Here is a 17274-nt window from a genome sequence, read left to right on the forward strand (position 1 = left end):
GTTTAGTTCATCTTGCACGTTACAGTCCGTTATGAAGTGTAGTCAGGGCAGGAACTCCAGGCAGGAACCTGGAGGCAGGAACTGAAGCAGAGGCCATGGAAAAATGCTGCTGACTAGCTTGCTCTCCATAAATGCTCAGCTGGCTTTCATATACACCCCAAGACCACCTGTGTAGGGAATGGTACCACCCACCGTGGGCAGAACAATCCCACATCAATCAGTCATCAAGAAAAAGCCTTACAGGGCAATGCAATGAAGGCATTTTCTCCGTTAAACTTCCCTCTTCCCAGGTGACGTTCTCTTATGTCAAGTTGACAAAACTAGCCAGTACAGTCTCACAAGGTCCCAGTTGCCTTCATACTCTCTATGTAGCCAAGGATAACCTTCACCTTCAGATCCTGGTATCTATCTCTATCTCCTCAATGCTAGCATCACACCTGGGTATCACTGTGCTGGCCTAGACCAGTAGTTCTTGAAGTTTGCATATAGGTAACCAGAACTTCTTGAGCACACGGGTGTTCTTTTCTCAGGTTAGAAATAAAGCATCCCCAATCAGCTATAGGGAAATGCTGGTGCTACCAACATGTCCATCATACTGAATATCAAGATTTAGACCAGACCTTTCCAAATGCTGTCTGTGATGAGGGCCATGCCTTCCCAATCTCCTATGTGACAAGCACCATCAAATTCAAACCAGTCTGGACAACATATTGAGTTCCAAGCCAGTCTGGGAAACATAGGTACATGCTATCTCAATCGTGAACAAGGGCCTGGGGAAGTTGCTCATCTGATCAAGTACTTGCGATACAAACACGAGGAGCTGAGTTCAATCCCAGAACCCTGTGAAAACATGACAGGATGTCTCAAACCTGTCACCCCAACACTGTGGAAGCCAATGTGGGAAGAGAGGATCTGGGCCAAGTGGTGAGTGCATGTCTGAGTAAGAGTCTCTGTCTCCAAATCAAGGTCAGTGACTCTGAGGAACCACATCTAACGCTGACTCCTGGCTCTGAACAAACACTCACACACAGGAGTGTGCACACACATGATCCACTGTTACACATGAATGACGTAAAAACCCTACACACATACACACACACACACACACACACACACACACACACACACACACACACGGCACACAAATAAATAAATAAAGTTACAAAAAATAACCCCCAAACTCAGGGAACATGACAGAGGAGGAGGGCACGAGGATGATGAGAGACAGAGGTGCCTTCTGGACAGGACAGGACTGTTGCACACTCATGAACTCACAGCAGTGAAGATTGCTTGCACAAATCCTGAATGAGACCAGGACAGCCGACATTCCAGATAGCAGTGGAGGGAACACTGATGTTCCACCCACTACCTGAAGAGCTAATCATAAGCAGTTTGCCTCTAGAGGAAGGAGAGTCAGTTTTCCTCAGGGTGGTGGTCCTGGTAGGTTGGTCAATCCTCAGTGGATTGCCCCAGTCCCATGAGTACATGAGCACCATACCAATACCCTGTGAAGTATTGTCTTAGATAGGGTTTCTTTAATTTTTATTATTATTAATTTTTTTGGGTACCACTGTATAGCCCTGGCTGTCCTAGAGTTGGCTCTGTAGACCAGGCTAGCCTAGAACTCAGAGCCCAGCCAGCCTCTGCCTCTTGAGTACTAGGATTAAAGGCGTTACCACCATCATCCAACCCTAGATAGAGTTTATGTTGCTGTGATTAAACAGTATGACCAAAAGCAACTTGGGGAGCAAAGGATTTAGTTCCACTCATCCTTTACAGCCCATCACTGAGGGATGCCAAGGCAAGAACCTGGAGGCAGAAACTGAGGCAGAAACCATGGAGAAATGATGCTTCCTGGCTTGCTGCACAGACAGACAGACAGACAGACAGACAGACAGACACACACACACACACACACACACATACACACACACACACGGTGCACAGACATATGTGCAGGAAAATAACCATACACTTAAAATAATTTTTTATTAAATTTTAAGTAAATTATCCAGGCATGGTACCACACGCCTTTAATCCCAGCACTTGGGAGGCAGGGGCCAGAGAATCTCAATGAGTTTGAGGCTAGCCTGGTCTACAGAGTGAGTTCCAGGACAGACAAAGATTCACAGAGAAACTCTGTTTTGAAAGAAAAACATTTAAGTATATTAACCAGTCTCTGAAAGACAAATATTGTATATTTTCTCTTGTTTCTTGTTCCTAGACATTTATATACTTACATAAAATCATATAGATGTGACAGAAAAGTAAAGGAAAACTCTCTGTGACAGGAGGGCCAGTAGGAGGACATGGGGGAGGAAAATGAGTCCACGAGAAGGACTGCACTTAGTGTAAAAACAGACATCTTGATATTCAAAATAAGGGGCCGCCAATATGGATCAGCAGATAAAGGTGATTGCCACCAAGTCTGATTACTTGAGTTCAATCTCTGGGACCCACATATTGGAGGAGAGTATTTACTCCCACCAAATGCTCCTATGACCTCCACATACTCATCCACACATACAATAAACAAACACATATCAAATCAAATAATGAATAAATAAAATGGGCTGGGATGGTGGCATCTTCTGTTAATCTCAGCACTCAGAGGCAGAGTAAGGTTGATTTCTGTGAATTCAAGGCTAGCATGGTCTACCATAGTGAATTCTAACACAGTCAGAGTTCTATCATGAGTCCCTGTCTGAGAGAAAAGAAGAGTCTAGACAAGAAGTCTGTCCAGGTTAGAATGAATGGAGCTGACGAGTTGATGGATCTTGACCACAACCATGGACCCTTCACACACAACTACTCACCTTCACATACCAAGCACACACATACACATGCAGCTACATACATACATACATACATACACACAGACACACACACACACACACACACACACACACACACACACACACACAGGAAAATGGAAAAGGGCAGAAAAAGGAGACTATTTAGGTCCTGTTGGACAACTGGAAACTTCCCCTGAACACCCATTTGACCCATGTCTTGCTCATTTCTGACGTGGCTGATAAAAAAGGGAATCGTCCACCCTTGGCTTCCACTTTATTCCCTCTGGGGCATGACGCCTGCAGATTTCTCTTGTCACGTCTCAGCCACTTTTTACCACTTCTGGTTAAGGAGAAAGAAGACAAGAGTGTCCGCTCTCACCTGTGGATTGATTGAGAGTCACCTTGGAGCTGCTGACTCCATCTCTTTCCACCCACACAGAACATTCATATGAAGAGGCAGGACGCAGTTCAGGGACGGTGACTCGGGTGTCTGTTGTGTTCCAGGGCTTATTCTGGCCACCATCTTCAGTGCACTGGGCCCAGTAGGTGAGGTCCTGGGAGGGGGAGGAGCCCTCAGGGACGTCCCAAGTCAGGCTGATGGAGCTGTTGTCCTGAGTTTCCACCCTCAGGTTTCTCACTGGGTTTGGAGCTGAGAAATTAACAAAAAAGTTACAGGTCAGCATCAGGACAGGGCAAAGTAGGCAGTCAGTGGACACTGTGCTTTAAAAGTTTTCTAGATGCTCTCAATATTTTGTTGGGGAGATGAACTAGGTCTGGTCCTCAAACAGGGTTTCTGTCCTGCTGGGGTTTCTACTGTTGTAGAAAAGCACCATGACTCAGAGCAACTAGGAGTGGAAAGGTTTAGTTCATCTTGCACGTTACAGTCCGTTATGAAGTGTAGTCAGGGCAGGAACTCCAGGCAGGAACCTGGAGGCAGGAACTGAAGCAGAGGCCATGGAAAAATGCTGCTGACTAGCTTGCTCTCCATAAATGCTCAGCTGGCTTTCATATACACCCCAAGACCACCTGTGTAGGGAATGGTACCACCCACCGTGGGCAGAACAATCCCACATCAATCAGTCATCAAGAAAAAGCCTTACAGGGCAATGCAATGAAGGCATTTTCTCCATTAAACTTCCCTCTTCCCAGGTGACGTTCTCTTATGTCAAGTTGACAAAACTAGCCAGTACAGTCTCACAAGGTCCCAGTTGCCTTCATACTCTCTATGTAGCCAAGGATAACCTTCACCTTCAGATCCTGGTATCTATCTCTATCTCCTCAATGCTAGCATCACACCTGGGTATCACTGTGCTGGCCTAGACCAGTAGTTCTTGAAGTTTGCATATAGGTAACCAGAACTTCTTGAGCACACGGGTGTTCTTTTCTCAGGTTAGAAATAAAGCATCCCCAATCAGCTATAGGGAAATGCTGGTGCTACCAACATGTCCATCATACTGAATATCAAGATTTAGACCAGACCTTTCCAAATGCTGTCTGTGATGAGGGCCATGCCTTCCCAATCTCCTATGTGACAAGCACCATCAAATTCAAACCAGTCTGGACAACATATTGAGTTCCAAGCCAGTCTGGGAAACATAGGTACATGCTATCTCAATCGTGAACAAGGGCCTGGGGAAGTTGCTCATCTGATCAAGTACTTGCGATACAAACACGAGGAGCTGAGTTCAATCCCAGAACCCTGTGAAAACATGACAGGATGTCTCAAACCTGTCACCCCAACACTGTGGAAGCCAATGTGGGAAGAGAGGATCTGGGCCAAGTGGTGAGTGCATGTCTGAGTAAGAGTCTCTGTCTCCAAATCAAGGTCAGTGACTCTGAGGAACCACATCTAACGCTGACTCCTGGCTCTGAACAAACACTCACACACAGGAGTGTGCACACACATGATCCACTGTTACACATGAATGACGTAAAAACCCTACACACATACACACACACACACACACACACACACACACACACACACACACACGGCACACAAATAAATAAATAAAGTTACAAAAAATAACCCCCAAACTCAGGGAACATGACAGAGGAGGAGGGCACGAGGATGATGAGAGACAGAGGTGCCTTCTGGACAGGACAGGACTGTTGCACACTCATGAACTCACAGCAGTGAAGATTGCTTGCACAAATCCTGAATGAGACCAGGACAGCCGACATTCCAGATAGCAGTGGAGGGAACACTGATGTTCCACCCACTACCTGAAGAGCTAATCATAAGCAGTTTGCCTCTAGAGGAAGGAGAGTCAGTTTTCCTCAGGGTGGTGGTCCTGGTAGGTTGGTCAATCCTCAGTGGATTGCCCCAGTCCCATGAGTACATGAGCACCATACCAATACCCTGTGAAGTATTGTCTTAGATAGGGTTTCTTTAATTTTTATTATTATTAATTTTTTTGGGTACCACTGTATAGCCCTGGCTGTCCTAGAGTTGGCTCTGTAGACCAGGCTAGCCTAGAACTCAGAGCCCAGCCAGCCTCTGCCTCTTGAGTACTAGGATTAAAGGCGTTACCACCATCATCCAACCCTAGATAGAGTTTATGTTGCTGTGATTAAACAGTATGACCAAAAGCAACTTGGGGAGCAAAGGATTTAGTTCCACTCATCCTTTACAGCCCATCACTGAGGGATGCCAAGGCAAGAACCTGGAGGCAGAAACTGAGGCAGAAACCATGGAGAAATGATGCTTCCTGGCTTGCTGCACAGACAGACAGACAGACAGACAGACACACACACACACACACACACACATACACACACACACACGGTGCACAGACATATGTGCAGGAAAATAACCATACACTTAAAATAATTTTTTATTAAATTTTAAGTAAATTATCCAGGCATGGTACCACACGCCTTTAATCCCAGCACTTGGGAGGCAGGGGCCAGAGAATCTCAATGAGTTTGAGGCTAGCCTGGTCTACAGAGTGAGTTCCAGGACAGACAAAGATTCACAGAGAAACTCTGTTTTGAAAGAAAAACATTTAAGTATATTAACCAGTCTCTGAAAGACAAATATTGTATATTTTCTCTTGTTTCTTGTTCCTAGACATTTATATACTTACATAAAATCATATAGATGTGACAGAAAAGTAAAGGAAAACTCTCTGTGACAGGAGGGCCAGTAGGAGGACATGGGGGAGGAAAATGAGTCCACGAGAAGGACTGCACTTAGTGTAAAAACAGACATCTTGATATTCAAAATAAGGGGCCGCCAATATGGATCAGCAGATAAAGGTGATTGCCACCAAGTCTGATTACTTGAGTTCAATCTCTGGGACCCACATATTGGAGGAGAGTATTTACTCCCACCAAATGCTCCTATGACCTCCACATACTCATCCACACATACAATAAACAAACACATATCAAATCAAATAATGAATAAATAAAATGGGCTGGGATGGTGGCATCTTCTGTTAATCTCAGCACTCAGAGGCAGAGTAAGGTTGATTTCTGTGAATTCAAGGCTAGCATGGTCTACCATAGTGAATTCTAACACAGTCAGAGTTCTATCATGAGTCCCTGTCTGAGAGAAAAGAAGAGTCTAGACAAGAAGTCTGTCCAGGTTAGAATGAATGGAGCTGACGAGTTGATGGATCTTGACCACAACCATGGACCCTTCACACACAACTACTCACCTTCACATACCAAGCACACACATACACATGCAGCTACATACATACATACATACATACACACAGACACACACACACACACACACACACACACACACACACACACACACAGGAAAATGGAAAAGGGCAGAAAAAGGAGACTATTTAGGTCCTGTTGGACAACTGGAAACTTCCCCTGAACACCCATTTGACCCATGTCTTGCTCATTTCTGACGTGGCTGATAAAAAAGGGAATCGTCCACCCTTGGCTTCCACTTTATTCCCTCTGGGGCATGACGCCTGCAGATTTCTCTTGTCACGTCTCAGCCACTTTTTACCACTTCTGGTTAAGGAGAAAGAAGACAAGAGTGTCCGCTCTCACCTGTGGATTGATTGAGAGTCACCTTGGAGCTGCTGACTCCATCTCTTTCCACCCACACAGAACATTCATATGAAGAGGCAGGACGCAGTTCAGGGACGGTGACTCGGGTGTCTGTTGTGTTCCAGGGCTTATTCTGGCCACCATCTTCAGTGCACTGGGCCAAGTAGGTGAGGTCCTGGGAGGGGGAGGAGCCCTCAGGGACGTCCCAAGTCAGGCTGATGGAGCTGTTGTCCTGAGTTTCCACCCTCAGGTTTCTCACTGGGTTTGGAGCTGAGAAATTAACAAAAAAGTTACAGGTCAGCATCAGGACAGGGCAAAGTAGGCAGTCAGTGGACACTGTGCTTTAAAAGTTTTCTAGATGCTCTCAATATTTTGTTGGGGAGATGAACTAGGTCTGGTCCTCAAACAGGGTTTCTGTCCTGCTGGGGTTTCTACTGTTGTAGAAAAGCACCATGACTCAGAGCAACTAGGAGTGGAAAGGTTTAGTTCATCTTGCACGTTACAGTCCGTTATGAAGTGTAGTCAGGGCAGGAACTCCAGGCAGGAACCTGGAGGCAGGAACTGAAGCAGAGGCCATGGAAAAATGCTGCTGACTAGCTTGCTCTCCATAAATGCTCAGCTGGCTTTCATATACACCCCAAGACCACCTGTGTAGGGAATGGTACCACCCACCGTGGGCAGAACAATCCCACATCAATCAGTCATCAAGAAAAAGCCTTACAGGGCAATGCAATGAAGGCATTTTCTCCATTAAACTTCCCTCTTCCCAGGTGACGTTCTCTTATGTCAAGTTGACAAAACTAGCCAGTACAGTCTCACAAGGTCCCAGTTGCCTTCATACTCTCTATGTAGCCAAGGATAACCTTCACCTTCAGATCCTGGTATCTATCTCTATCTCCTCAATGCTAGCATCACACCTGGGTATCACTGTGCTGGCCTAGACCAGTAGTTCTTGAAGTTTGCATATAGGTAACCAGAACTTCTTGAGCACACGGGTGTTCTTTTCTCAGGTTAGAAATAAAGCATCCCCAATCAGCTATAGGGAAATGCTGGTGCTACCAACATGTCCATCATACTGAATATCAAGATTTAGACCAGACCTTTCCAAATGCTGTCTGTGATGAGGGCCATGCCTTCCCAATCTCCTATGTGACAAGCACCATCAAATTCAAACCAGTCTGGACAACATATTGAGTTCCAAGCCAGTCTGGGAAACATAGGTACATGCTATCTCAATCGTGAACAAGGGCCTGGGGAAGTTGCTCATCTGATCAAGTACTTGCGATACAAACACGAGGAGCTGAGTTCAATCCCAGAACCCTGTGAAAACATGACAGGATGTCTCAAACCTGTCACCCCAACACTGTGGAAGCCAATGTGGGAAGAGAGGATCTGGGCCAAGTGGTGAGTGCATGTCTGAGTAAGAGTCTCTGTCTCCAAATCAAGGTCAGTGACTCTGAGGAACCACATCTAACGCTGACTCCTGGCTCTGAACAAACACTCACACACAGGAGTGTGCACACACATGATCCACTGTTACACATGAATGACGTAAAAACCCTACGCACATACACATACACACACACACACACACACACACACACGACACACAAATAAATAAATAAAGTTACAAAAAATAACCCCCAAACTCAGGGAACATGACAGAGGAGGAGGGCACGAGGATGATGAGAGACAGAGGTGCCTTCTGGACAGGACAGGACTGTTGCACACTCATGAACTCACAGCAGTGAAGATTGCTTGCACAAATCCTGAATGAGACCAGGACAGCCGACATTCCAGATAGCAGTGGAGGGAACACTGATGTTCCACCCACTACCTGAAGAGCTAATCATAAGCAGTTTGCCTCTAGAGGAAGGAGAGTCAGTTTTCCTCAGGGTGGTGGTCCTGGTAGGTTGGTCAAGCCTCAGTGGATTGCCCCAGTCCCATGAGTACATGAGCACCATACCAATACCCTGTGAAGTATTGTCTTAGATAGGGTTTCTTTAATTTTTATTATTATTAATTTTTTTGGGTACCACTGTATAGCCCTGGCTGTCCTAGAGTTGGCTCTGTAGACCAGGCTAGCCTAGAACTCAGAGCCCAGCCAGCCTCTGCCTCTTGAGTACTAGGATTAAAGGCGTTACCACCATCATCCAACCCTAGATAGAGTTTATGTTGCTGTGATTAAACAGTATGACCAAAAGCAACTTGGGGAGCAAAGGATTTAGTTCCACTCATCCTTTACAGCCCATCACTGAGGGATGCCAAGGCAAGAACCTGGAGGCAGAAACTGAGGCAGAAACCATGGAGAAATGATGCTTCCTGGCTTGCTGCACAGACAGACAGACAGACAGACAGACAGACAGACACACACACACACACACACACACACACACACACATACACACACACACACACGGTGCACAGACATATGTGCAGGAAAATAACCATACACTTAAAATAATTTTTTATTAAATTTTAAGTAAATTATCCAGGCATGGTACCACACGCCTTTAATCCCAGCACTTGGGAGGCAGGGGCCAGAGGATCTCAATGAGTTTGAGGCTAGCCTGGTCTACAGAGTGAGTTCCAGGACAGACAAAGATTCACAGAGAAACTCTGTTTTGAAAGAAAAACATTTAAGTATATTAACCAGTCTCTGAAAGACAAATATTGTATATTTTCTCTTGTTTCTTGTTCCTAGACATTTATATACTTACATAAAATCATATAGATGTGATGGGAAAGTAAAGGAAAACTCGCTGTGACAGGAGGGCCAGTAGGAGGACATGGGGGAGGAAAATGAGTCCACGAGAAGGACTGCACTTAGTGTAAAAACAGACATCTTGATATTCAAAATAAGGGGCCGCCAATATGGATCAGCAGATAAAGGTGATTGCCACCAAGTCTGATTACTTGAGTTCAATCTCTGGGACCCACATATTGGAGGAGAGTATTTACTCCCACCAAATGCTCCTATGACCTCCACATACTCATCCACACATACAATAAACAAACACATATCAAATCAAATAATGAATAAAAAAAATGGGCTGGAATGGTGGCATCTTCTGTTAATCTTAGCACTCAGAGGCAGAGTAAGGTTGATTTCTGTGAATTCAAGGCCAGCATGGTCTACCATAGTGAATTCTAACACAGTCAGAGTTCTATCATGAGTCCCTGTCTGAGAGAAAAGAAGAGTCTAGACAAGAAGTCTGTCCAGGTTAGAATGAATGGAGCTGACGAGTTGATGGATCTTGACCACAACCATGGACCTTCACACACAACTACTCACCTTCACATACCAAGCACACACATACACATGCAGCTACATACATACATACATACATACACACACACACACTCACACACACACACACACACACACACACTCACACACACACACACACACACACACACACACACACACACAGGAAAATGGAAAAGGGCAGAAAAAGGAGACTATTTAGGTCCTGTTGGACAACTGGAAACGTCCCCTGAACACCCATTTGACCCATGTCTTGCTCATTTCTGACGTGGCTGATAAAAAAGGGAATCGTCCACCCTTGGCTTCCACTTTATTCCCTCTGGGGCATGACGCCTGCAGATTTCTCTTGTCACGTCTCAGCCACTTTTTACCACTTCTGGTTAAGGAGAAAGAAGACAAGAGTGTCCGCTCTCACCTGTGGATTGATTGAGAGTCACCTTGGAGCTGCTGACTCCATCTCTTTCCACCCACACAGAACACTCATATGAAGAGGCAGGACGCAGTTCAGGGACGGTGACTCGGGTGTCTGTTGTGTTCCAGGGCTTATTCTGGCCACCATCTTCAGTGCACTGGGCCCAGTAGGTGAGGTCCTGGGAGGGGGAGGAGCCCTCAGGGACGTCCCAAGTCAGGCTGATGGAGCTGTTGTCCTGAGTTTCCACCCTCAGGTTTCTCACTGGGTTTGGAGCTGAGAAATTAACAAAAAAGTTACAGGTCAGCATCAGGACAGGGCAAAGTAGGCAGTCAGTGGACACTGTGCTTTAAAAGTTTTCTAGATGCTCTCAATATTTTGTTGGGGAGATGAACTAGGTCTGGTCCTCAAACAGGGTTTCTGTCCTGCTGGGGTTTCTACTGTTGTAGAAAAGCACCATGACTCAGAGCAACTAGGAGTGGAAAGGTTTAGTTCATCTTGCACGTTACAGTCTGTTATGAAGTGTAGTCAGGGCAGGAACTCCAGGCAGGAACCTGGAGGCAGGAACTGAAGCAGAGGCCATGGGGAAATGCTGCTGACTAGCTTGCTCTCCATAAATGCTCAGCTGGCTTTCATATACACCCCAAGACCACCTGTGTAGGGAATTGTACCACCCACCGTGGGCAGAACACTCCCACATCAATCAGTCATCAAGAAAAAGCCTCACAGGGCAATGCAATGAAGGCATTTTCTCTGTTAAACTTCCCTCTTCCCAGGTGACGTTCTCTTATGTCAAGTTGACAAAACTAGCCAGTACAGTCTCACAAGGTCCCAGTTGCCTTCATACTCTCTATGTAGCCAAGGATAACCTTCACCTTCAGATCCTGGTATCCATCTCTATCTCCTCAGTGCTAGCATCACACCTGGGTATCACTGTGCTGGCCTAGACCAGTAGTTCTTGAAGTTTGCATATAGGTAACCAGAACTTCTTGAGCACACGGATGTTCTTTTCTCAGGTTAGAAATAAAGCATCCCCAATCAGCTATAGGGAAATGCTGGTGCTACCAACATGTCCATCATACTGAATATCAAGATTTAGACCAGACCTTTCCAAATGCTGTCTGTGATGAGGGCCATGCCTTCCCAATCTCCTATGTGACAAGCACCATCAAATTCAAACCATTCTGGACAACATATTGAGTTCCAAGCCAGTCTGGGAAACATAGGTACATGCTATCTCAATCGTGAACAAGGGCCTGGGGAATTTGCTCATCTGATCAAGTACTTGCGATACAAACACGAGGAGCTGAGTTCAATCCCAGAACCCTGTGAAAACATGACAGGATGTCTCAAACCTGTCACCCCAACACTGTGGAAGCCAATGTGGGAAGAGAGGATCTGGGCCAAGTGGTGAGTGCATGTCTGAGTAAGAGTCTCTGTCTCCAAATCAAGGTCAGTGACTCTGAGGAACCACATCTAACGCTGACTCCTGGCTCTGAACAAACACTCACACACAGGAGTGTGCACACACATGATCCACTGTTACACATGAATGACGTAAAAACCCTACGCACATACACATACACACACACACACACACACACACACACACACACACACACACGACACACAAATAAATAAATAAAGTTACAAAAAATAACCCCCAAACTCAGGGAACATGACAGAGGAGGAGGGCACGAGGATGATGAGAGACAGAGGTGCCTTCTGGACAGGACAGGACTGTTGCACACTCATGAACTCACAGCAGTGAAGATTGCTTGCACAAATCCTGAATGAGACCAGGACAGCCGACATTCCAGATAGCAGTGGAGGGAACACTGATGTTCCACCCACTACCTGAAGAGCTAATCATAAGCAGTTTGCCTCTAGAGGAAGGAGAGTCAGTTTTCCTCAGGGTGGTGGTCCTGGTAGGTTGGTCAATCCTCAGTGGATTGCCCCAGTCCCATGAGTACATGAGCACCATACCAATACCCTGTGAAGTATTGTCTTAGATAGGGTTTCTTTAATTTTTATTATTATTAATTTTTTCGGGTACCACTGTATAGCCCTGGCTGTCCTAGAGTTGGCTCTGTAGACCAGGCTAGCCTAGAACTCAGAGCCCAGCCAGCCTCTGCCTCTTGAGTACTAGGATTAAAGGCGTTACCACCATCATCCAACCCTAGATAGAGTTTATGTTGCTGTGATTAAACAGTATGACCAAAAGCAACTTGGGGAGCAAAGGATTTAGTTCCACTCATCCTTTACAGCGCATCAGTGAGAGATGCCAAGGCAAGAACCTGGAGGCAGAAACTGAGGCAGAAACCATGGAGAAATGATGCTTCCTGGCTTGCTGCACAGACAGACAGACAGACAGACAGACAGACAGACACACACACACACACACACACACACACACACATACACACACACACACGGTGCACAGACATATGTGCAGGAAAATAACCATACACTTAAAATAATTTTTTATTAAATTTTAAGTAAATTATCCAGGCATGGTACCACACGCCTTTAATCCCAGCACTTGGGAGGCAGGGGCCAGAGGATCTCAATGAGTTTGAGGCTAGCCTGGTCTACAGAGTGAGTTCCAGGACAGACAAAGATTCACAGAGAAACTCTGTTTTGAAAGAAAAACATTTAAGTATATTAACCAGTCTCTGAAAGACAAATATTGTATATTTTCTCTTGTTTCTTGTTCCTAGACATTTATATACTTACATAAAATCATATAGATGTGATGGGAAAGTAAAGGAAAACTCGCTGTGACAGGAGGGCCAGTAGGAGGACATGGGGGAGGAAAATGAGTCCACGAGAAGGACTGCACTTAGTGTAAAAACAGACATCTTGATATTCAAAATAAGGGGCCGCCAATATGGATCAGCAGATAAAGGTGATTGCCACCAAGTCTGATTACTTGAGTTCAATCTCTGGGACCCACATATTGGAGGAGAGTATTTACTCCCACCAAATGCTCCTATGACCTCCACATACTCATCCACACATACAATAAACAAACACATATCAAATCAAATAATGAATAAAAAAAATGGGCTGGAATGGTGGCATCTTCTGTTAATCTTAGCACTCAGAGGCAGAGTAAGGTTGATTTCTGTGAATTCAAGGCCAGCATGGTCTACCATAGTGAATTCTAACACAGTCAGAGTTCTATCATGAGTCCCTGTCTGAGAGAAAAGAAGAGTCTAGACAAGAAGTCTGTCCAGGTTAGAATGAATGGAGCTGACGAGTTGATGGATCTTGACCACAACCATGGACCTTCACACACAACTACTCACCTTCACATACCAAGCACACACATACACATGCAGCTACATACATACATACATACATACATACATACACACACACACACTCACACACACACACACACACACACACACACACACACACACACACAGGAAAATGGAAAAGGGCAGAAAAAGGAGACTATTTAGGTCCTGTTGGACAACTGGAAACGTCCCCTGAACACCCATTTGACCCATGTCTTGCTCATTTCTGACGTGGCTGATAAAAAAGGGAATCGTCCACCCTTGGCTTCCACTTTATTCCCTCTGGGGCATGACGCCTGCAGATTTCTCTTGTCACGTCTCAGCCACTTTTTACCACTTCTGGTTAAGGAGAAAGAAGACAAGAGTGTCCGCTCTCACCTGTGGATTGATTGAGAGTCACCTTGGAGCTGCTGACTCCATCTCTTTCCACCCACACAGAACACTCATATGAAGAGGCAGGACGCAGTTCAGGGACGGTGACTCGGGTGTCTGTTGTGTTCCAGGGCTTATTCTGGCCACCATCTTCAGTGCACTGGGCCCAGTAGGTGAGGTCCTGGGAGGGGGAGGAGCCCTCAGGGACGTCCCAAGTCAGGCTGATGGAGCTGTTGTCCTGAGTTTCCACCCTCAGGTTTCTCACTGGGTTTGGAGCTGAGAAATTAACAAAAAAGTTACAGGTCAGCATCAGGACAGGGCAAAGTAGGCAGTCAGTGGACACTGTGCTTTAAAAGTTTTCTAGATGCTCTCAATATTTTGTTGGGGAGATGAACTAGGTCTGGTCCTCAAACAGGGTTTCTGTCCTGCTGGGGTTTCTACTGTTGTAGAAAAGCACCATGACTCAGAGCAACTAGGAGTGGAAAAGTTTAGTTCATCTTGCACGTTACAGTCCGTTATGAAGTGTAGTCAGGGCAGGAACTCCAGGCAGGAACCTGGAGGCAGGAACTAAAGCAGAGGCCATGGGGAAATGCTGCTGACTAGCTTGCTCTCCATAAATGCTCAGCTGGCTTTCATATACACCCCAAGACCACCTGTGTAGGGAATTGTACCACCCACCGTGGGCAGAACACTCCCACATCAATCAGTCATCAAGAAAAAGCCTCACAGGGCAATGCAATGAAGGCATTTTCTCTGTTAAACTTCCCTCTTCCCAGGTGACGTTCTCTTATGTCAAGTTGACAAAACTAGCCAGTACAGTCTCACAAGGTCCCAGTTGCCTTCATACTCTCTATGTAGCCAAGGATAACCTTCACCTTCAGATCCTGGTATCCATCTCTATCTCCTCAGTGCTAGCATCACACCTGGGTATCACTGTGCTGGCCTAGACCAGTAGTTCTTGAAGTTTGCATATAGGTAACCAGAACTTCTTGAGCACACGGATGTTCTTTTCTCAGGTTAGAAATAAAGCATCCCCAATCAGCTATAGGGAAATGCTGGTTCTACCAACATGTCCATCATACTGAATATCAAGATCTAGACCAGACCTTTCCAAATGCTGTCTGTGATGAGGGCCATGCCTTCCCAATCTCCTATGTGACAAGCACCATCAAATTCAAACCAGTCTGGACAACATATTGAGTTCCAAGCCAGTCTGGGAAACACAGGGACATGCTATCTCAAACGTGAACAAGGGATGGGGAAGTTGCTCATCTGATCAAGTACTTGCGATACAAACACGAGGAGCTGAGTTCAATCCCAGAACCCTGTGAAAACATGACAGGATGTCTCAAACCTGTCACCCCAACACTGTGGAAGCCAATGTGGGAAGAGAGGATCTGGTCCAAGTGGTGAGTGCATGTCTGAGTAAGAGTCTCTGTCTCCAAATCAAGGTCAGTGACTCTGAGGAACCACATCTAAGGCTGACTACTGGCTCTGAACAAACACTCACACACAGGAGTGTGCACACACATGATGCACTGTTACACATGAATGACGTAAAAACCCTACACACATACACACACACACACACACACGGCACACAAATAAATAAATAAAGTTACAAAAAATAACCCCCAAACTCAGGGAACATGACAGAGGAGGAGGGCACGAGGATGATGAGAGACAGAGGTGCCTTCTGGACAGGACAGGACTGTTGCACACTCATGAACTCACAGCAGTGAAGATTGCTTGCACAAATCCTGAATGAGACCAGGACAGCCGACATTCCAGATAGCAGTGGAGGGAACACTGATGTTCCACCCACTACCTGAAGAGCTAATCATAAGCAGTTTGCCTCTAGAGGAAGGAGAGTCAGTTTTCCTCAGGGTGGTGGTCCTGGTAGGTTGGTCAATCCTCAGTGGATTGCCCCAGTCCCATGAGTACATGAGCACCATACCAATACCCTGTGAAGTATTGTCTTAGATAGGGTTTCTTTAATTTTTATTATTATTAATTTTTTCGGGTACCACTGTATAGCCCTGGCTGTCCTAGAGTTGGCTCTGTAGACCAGGCTAGCCTAGAACTCAGAGCCCAGCCAGCCTCTGCCTCTTGAGTACTAGGATTAAAGGCGTTACCACCATCATCCAACCCTAGATAGAGTTTATGTTGCTGTGATTAAACAGTATGACCAAAAGCAACTTGGGGAGCAAAGGATTTAGTTCCACTCATTCTTTACAGCGCATCACTGAGGGATGCCAAGGCAAGAACCTGGAAGCAGACACTGAGGCAGAAACCATGGAGAAATGATGCTTCCTGGCTTGCTGCACAGACAGACAGACAGACAGACAGACACACACACACACACACACACATACACACACACACACGGTGCACAGACATATGTGCAGGAAAATAACCATACACTTAAAATAATTTTTTATTAAATTTTAAGTAAATTATCCAGGCATGGTACCACACGCCTTTAATCCCAGCACTTGGGAGGCAGGGGCCAGAGAATCTCAATGAGTTTGAGGCTAGCCTGGTCTACAGAGTGAGTTCCAGGACAGACAAAGATTCACAGAGAAACTCTGTTTTGAAAGAAAAACATTTAAGTATATTAACCAGTCTCTGAAAGACAAATATTGTATATTTTCTCTTGTTTCTTGTTCCTAGACATTTATATACTTACATAAAATCATATAGATGTGACAGAAAAGTAAAGGAAAACTCTCTGTGACAGGAGGGCCAGTAGGAGGACATGGGGGAGGAAAATGAGTCCACGAGAAGGACTGCACTTAGTGTAAAAACAGACATCTTGATATTCAAAATAAGGGGCCGCCAATATGGATCAGCAGATAAAGGTGATTGCCACCAAGTCTGATTACTTGAGTTCAATCTCTGGGACCCACATATTGGAGGAGAGTATTTACTCCCACCAAATGCTCCTATGACCTCCACATACTCATCCACACATACAATAAACAAACACATATCAAATCAAATAATGAATAAATAAAATGGGCTGGGATGGTGGCATCTTCTGTTAATCTCAGCACTCAGAGGCAGAGTAAGGTTGATTTCTGTGAATTCAAGGCCAGCATG

The 17274-nt window shown here is 45.5% G+C and overlaps 1 protein-coding gene across 1 annotated transcript in view; it reads right to left on the reverse strand.

The window, feature by feature from the left end:
• The window catches only part of LOC121820879 (receptor-type tyrosine-protein phosphatase H-like), a 60247-nt gene that overhangs the window by 34529 nt on the left and 8444 nt on the right, over nt 1-17274 (reverse strand). Inside the window, exons 6-8 of the mRNA XM_076569607.1 lie at nt 14179-14448; nt 10502-10771; nt 3175-3444 (exon numbers count right to left, since the gene is read on the reverse strand). Of these exons, the coding sequence (XP_076425722.1) occupies nt 3175-3444; nt 10502-10771; nt 14179-14448 (810 nt within the window). The remainder of the gene's footprint in view (nt 1-3174; nt 3445-10501; nt 10772-14178; nt 14449-17274) is intronic.

This window comes from Peromyscus maniculatus, chromosome 1, assembly GCF_049852395.1.
Source record: "Peromyscus maniculatus bairdii isolate BWxNUB_F1_BW_parent chromosome 1, HU_Pman_BW_mat_3.1, whole genome shotgun sequence".
Classification (NCBI taxonomy): domain Eukaryota; kingdom Metazoa; phylum Chordata; class Mammalia; order Rodentia; family Cricetidae; genus Peromyscus; species Peromyscus maniculatus.